General features: G+C 43.0%; 1 protein-coding gene across 1 annotated transcript; it reads right to left on the minus strand.

Annotated features, from left to right (window-relative positions):
* Positions 1-5,033: 5,033 nt before the first annotated feature.
* Positions 5,034-5,435, minus strand: LOC138868853 (secreted RxLR effector protein 78-like). The gene has a single exon (XM_070146426.1). It carries the CDS (start codon positions 5,433-5,435, stop codon positions 5,034-5,036), a length of 402 nt encoding a protein of 133 aa, XP_070002527.1.

Raw genomic sequence — 5,435 nt, forward strand, 5'->3', positions numbered from 1 at the left:
GATCGTTACTTGAGTGTAATTCCTGATGCAACCATACTTGTAGCCATTTTTACTTGCTTTCTAGGTTAGTTTACATTTCCGCATTTAGATATTAAACATTTTCAAAAACCAATTCTAAGTGTTTGGCATTGCACGATAAGTTATAATTCTCTTACATTCCTAATCGCCTATATATTGTTGTCTGTGGGATTCGACCCTGACTCATAGTTGGGTAAATTATATTGCATGTGACTATATCCATTTACTTTTTAGTAGTGGATTTGGATGTCATCAGAGGTTTGGCTCGATGGCTGAGTATCTCGAAGCCTATGTTTAGGAGCTGACATGGTCGAAGCTCTTTTGCATATGTGGAGGGTGGCCTATTTAACTGGTTCTTTTCGAAGTATATTTGAAGTAATTGAAGGCTTGTGATTTATAGCGACGTTCGGGCGTCCCTGAGTCGTATTAGTTTGGCTGGTACAGCCTTGTCACCGTAGTCATTTGTGTTTGGCCGGAGCCTTTTAGTCCTGAGTGAAGTAGTTTCGGCATCTATATTAAGGGTATGCCTTTTTAAGGGTCTTACAAGTTAGGTATATAGCCTTAACTTTGAGATCGAGTTTATGCCTTTAGTAAGGTCTTACAAGTTTTACATGCCTTTGAGGTCTTATAGTTTTGGATACTTGGTACAAGCATGGTTTATACCTTGCTTGAGGTCTTACATATATTTTCACTTGGTACAAGTGTGGTTCATGCCTTGCTTGAGGTCTTACAGATATTGTTGTTGCCTTATATAGGTCTTACGAGACCGAGGCTGCCCACATGTGGTCTTATGGACTCGGGTTTGATAAGTCGATGGAGATGGCAATTGACGGCAGTCCCCGAGTCATCGAGGATTTCTTGGATCGAGAGCCATTACTTGCAAACTTGGTATTGCCTCTTTGAGGGCTTGCGATTTCGTAGTTTCCGACCTGGAGGTCATGTGGTCTTGAGTTCTCGATGCCAGTCCCCGAGTGTTCGGGACATTTTTTGGCTCTGGAGCTATTTTGTGACCTTGTTGTTGCCTCATTGAGGGCTTACGAGTTCGAAGTTCCGACCCAGGGGTCGTATTGTTTCGAGTTGTTGATGCCACTCCCCGAGTATTCGGGACATTTTTTGGCTTCGGGGCCGTTGTTTGCAAAAACTATCGAGCTTCCTTGAAATGCAAAATGCTTTTGGTAATTATTCTTTGATTACTTGGTACAAGTATACATGCCTTTGCCATCAAGGGTTCAGTTGTTCTATACGGACACGGTTCATTCGACCGTTTAGCCCGGTATATTATTTTCCTATCGAGACCCTTTTTGGCGTATCTTGGCTTCTCCAAGTAGGTGGCCTTCCGGGGGGATGCCCCCCCAGTATTCGAGGTTGATTGCAAAATAAGCCTTGGATACTTGTTGAGTCTTCCTTAGGTAGTATATGGATGTTTCCTCGTTAAAACCTTGCCGGTAAAAACCCTTATTGGGATAAAAACCCAATCAAACGAAAAGAGTGCAACGTATGCTTTTGAAACCTAAGGCATTCGAGTTGGAAAGTGATTTGGCCGTTTTGATCGGATACCTGCACTTAGGTTAGTGTAGAGTGTAATTGAAATAAAAAGGAGATGGTCATACCTTAGTGTAGAATGTGCCGGCGGTATTTCGAGCCTTGATATGCTTCAGTCGCTTGTGATGAGGATGCGGTATGGTCCTCTGCTTTGGTCCTTCGGGTACAGTCGAGAACATGCCTCGTGGTCGCTATTTCACTGTTTGTCCTTCATCCCCTTTGATGGTGGAGATATTGGTGTTTTGGGTTGTGCCAGCCACATTGACTGGTATGGCGGTTTCCCCTTTCGTTGTTTTGTTCGCTGTGTTGAGTCCACATTGACGGACTTCAAAAGGCGGTCATAATTTGGTCAAGCAGTCCTAGCTGCTCTGTCACCTTCGATCTGATAATATTGGCCGAGCTACTTGGACCCACAAGTACATGTTTAATTTGAAATATGTTCACAAGAAAAGAAGTTACCCGTGTGCCATTTTTGGGCTGGGATAGAGCCTCGAGTTTGTGTTTCCTTGTCGAGGGATGTTTTTGTTCTCATGACCGTGGGTTCTCGCAGGGCGCTAACGCCTTAAACAATTGTATGGGTGATATGTTGCAGCTCATTTGCTTCATTCTTTTTGGCCGCCTCTCTTTCCTAGAACTGATTTTTGGCTCGATTGCTGAGGAATTTCTGGAGGTGACCTTTGCTAAGCAGTCGGGCTACCTCTTCCCGGAGTTGTCGGCAATCTTCGGTCCTATGACCGTGTGTGTTGTGAAATTCACACACTAAGTTATGGTTCCTCTGTGAAGGATCTGATTGTATAGGCCTTGGCCACTTGGTGTCTCTAATTTTACTGATGGTGAACACAATGTCAGATATGTCGATGTTGAAGTTGTATTCCGACAAGCGAGGTGCCTCAGTCAGCCCTGTGTACCTATCGAACCCAGCTCTATTGACAAGTACCCAAGGATTTTGGCCTCGGTTCATCCTTCAATCATGGCGGGGTATGTTGCGCCTCGGGGCATTTATTCTATCTTCGGTGTAGGGTTGGTATCTTTCCTTGTTTGGCTTTGGCTCCTTTGTCGGAAGCCTGCTGGGATATACCGAGCCCGAGGGGGCTCCTAGCTGGTCGTCTTCGATCCTAATCTTTGACTGGTATTAGTTGCGGATGTCCGACCAGGTCACGACGGGATACTCGACTAGGTTCTATTTCAGCTGCTTCGAAGCCACCGAGCTTCGTTCATTCAAACCTTGAGTGAAGGCCTGCACTGCTCAGTCGTCGGAGACTGGTGGTGGTTCCATTTGTTCCATTTGAAAGCGAGATACAAACTCTTGCAGCATCTGATTCTCCCTCTACTTGATCTTGAAGATGTCGGATTTCCTTGTTGCCACTTTGATGGTACTGTCATGTGCCTTTATGAAAGAATCTACCAGCATGGAAAATAAGTCTATAGAGTTAGGAGCTAGGTTGTGATATCACATCATGGCACCTTTCGAGAGTGTTTCCTCAAACTTCTTTAGCAAGACGGACTTGATCTCATTGTCCTTCAGGTCGTTTCCCTTCACTGCGCAAGTGTAGGCAGTGACATGCTCGTTGGGGTTCGAGGTTCCATTGTACTTCGGAAGCTCAGGCATTCTGAACTTTTTTGGAATGGATTTTGGGGCCTCTTCCTGCGGGAACGGCTTTTGCACGAACTTCTTCGAGTCTACACCATTCAGGATCGGGGGTGCGCCCAGAATTTTGTCGACCTTGGAGTTGTAGGTCTCGACCTTCTTCTTGTTGATTTCTATCTTCTTCTCGCCCGACTCGATCCTCTTTGTGAGGTCCTCTAGCATCTTCATGATGGCGAGGTCGGTTGCCGACCCGTTGTTGCTCGATCTCTCTAGTACCTGCTCGACTGGTGGGGCCGTGCCTGGTGCTACCGTCCTAGGAGTTTTCAGGTGACTTTGCAGCTGGGCAATCGCCAACTGTTGTGCCTATAACATTTCAAAAATAACGTGAAGGCTAACCTTCCGTTCTTCCCTAGTTGGGGTTTTCTGAGCTTCTTGTTGGTCTCGTTGGTGCACACTCCTGTTAGTGTGAGAGCTTATATCGACATGTTAGGCGTCGCATGAGATCGCATCCACTGGAATTGGTTCTGGTGCATTCTCAAGGTTTTGTGGTAGTACACCAACACCTGGAACATCCACACCATTCTCTCTGTGGTTCACAAGATTGTTGTTCACTGAATCAGACATTTTAACCTGAAATCAAAGATCTTGGGCAAGAAAAAGTGTGAAAGATAACTTGCGTTATGTAGTAAAACCAGCAAGAAAATAATCACTATTATTTTTAGCCCCATGGTGGGCGCTAAACTATTTACCGTGAATATGGTAATAACAATTAAATTTGATTTAGGGGTTCTAAAAATACGTGATCTATTTTGATGCTAGTTGTTAAGCAGTTGATGCTATGTGAAAGACTTAGAAACGAGATAAGAGCTTGAGAGCAAGATAATAACTAAACCGAATGATTAATAATCGGGGCCTCGAACTTGCCTATTCGAGGGCCTCGGGGTCGAGTCTAAAGCTCGGCTGGGAGATATCGAGGGTAATCGATGGGTGACTAACAATAGTAATAAATCAATGACAGCTCTTTATGGCCAATAATAAGCAATAAATAATGAACAATAAATAGAACACAATAAATACAAGCAATAAATGAAGTAATGAGATCAAGAGAATTTGTTAGAGAGTAGAGAGAATGTTCTTGTGTATTTAGTATTGCGCAATAGAACACTATAAAATGACAAGGATCCCCTTTATATAAGAGGGGGAATCCCAACATAGTATAAATGCATTAATTACAAAGATATGGGGCTAGTATAATCATTTAATGCATTGATTCGCTTTTCTGACTAGTCCACTAGACTTGGCCAGCTATATGTACGCGCCTTGGGAATTTCAACTTGATCCGTCGAGACCACTAAGTCACATTGCCTCGAAGTCGATCACCGAAAACCCTCGGAGTTGACCACTGAAAACCCTCGGGATGCTTTGATGATTGTAAAATCGAACCGCCGATTTCTACCATATACAATATTCATGTAACCATATCGTGCACCTTCTTTGGGAGAAGAAATATTTGTGCCCAATAAATTTGCATTTCAAACAACACGCTTTTAATTAGTTGAACTCTCCCTGCATATGATAAGAATCTGATCGTCCAGCATCTCACTCTCTCTGCAATTATGTCCACCAGTGGCATACACTGACTGACAGTGAGCTTCTTTGAGGACAATGGCACTCCTAAATATTTGAATGATAAGGCTCCAGTAGTAAAATGCAATTCCTCAAGTATTGCATCCTTGTATTGAGTTGATACACATGCTTCATACAGTGAGTTTTTCTCCATGTATGCTTGCAATCCTGAGCAGCAGAAAAATGTTCAAATTGTTTCATCATGAGATTAGTAGACACTTTGTCTTATCGATAACACATCAACAAGTCGTCAGCAAAACTAATATACCACTTCCAACTTTGAGCATTTAGGAAGATAGTTGAAGTATGGATTTGATTTAAGTTGTTTCAAAGATCTGTTCAGATATTCCATCACCAATACAAAGAGGTAAGGTGACATGAGGTCCCCTTGCCTCAACCCTTTTCTTGCCTGAAACCTAGGTGTTAAGCCTCCATTAATCAGTAGAGCATAAGTAATTGTGCTTACACATTCCATAATGAGATTAACCATTTTGTATGGAATCCCAAGTTCCAGAATAAGATCTCTCAAGAAGCTCCATTCAACAGAATCATAAGCCTTTCTAATGTCCACCTTAATCATGCAACTTGGTGATACTGCTTTCTGTGTATATCCTTTGATTAGTTCATGAGCTAGTATTACATTGTTCAAAATGTTTCTCAT

The sequence above is a fragment of the Nicotiana sylvestris genome, chromosome 5, assembly GCF_000393655.2.
Source record: "Nicotiana sylvestris chromosome 5, ASM39365v2, whole genome shotgun sequence".
Lineage (NCBI taxonomy): Eukaryota > Viridiplantae > Streptophyta > Magnoliopsida > Solanales > Solanaceae > Nicotiana > Nicotiana sylvestris.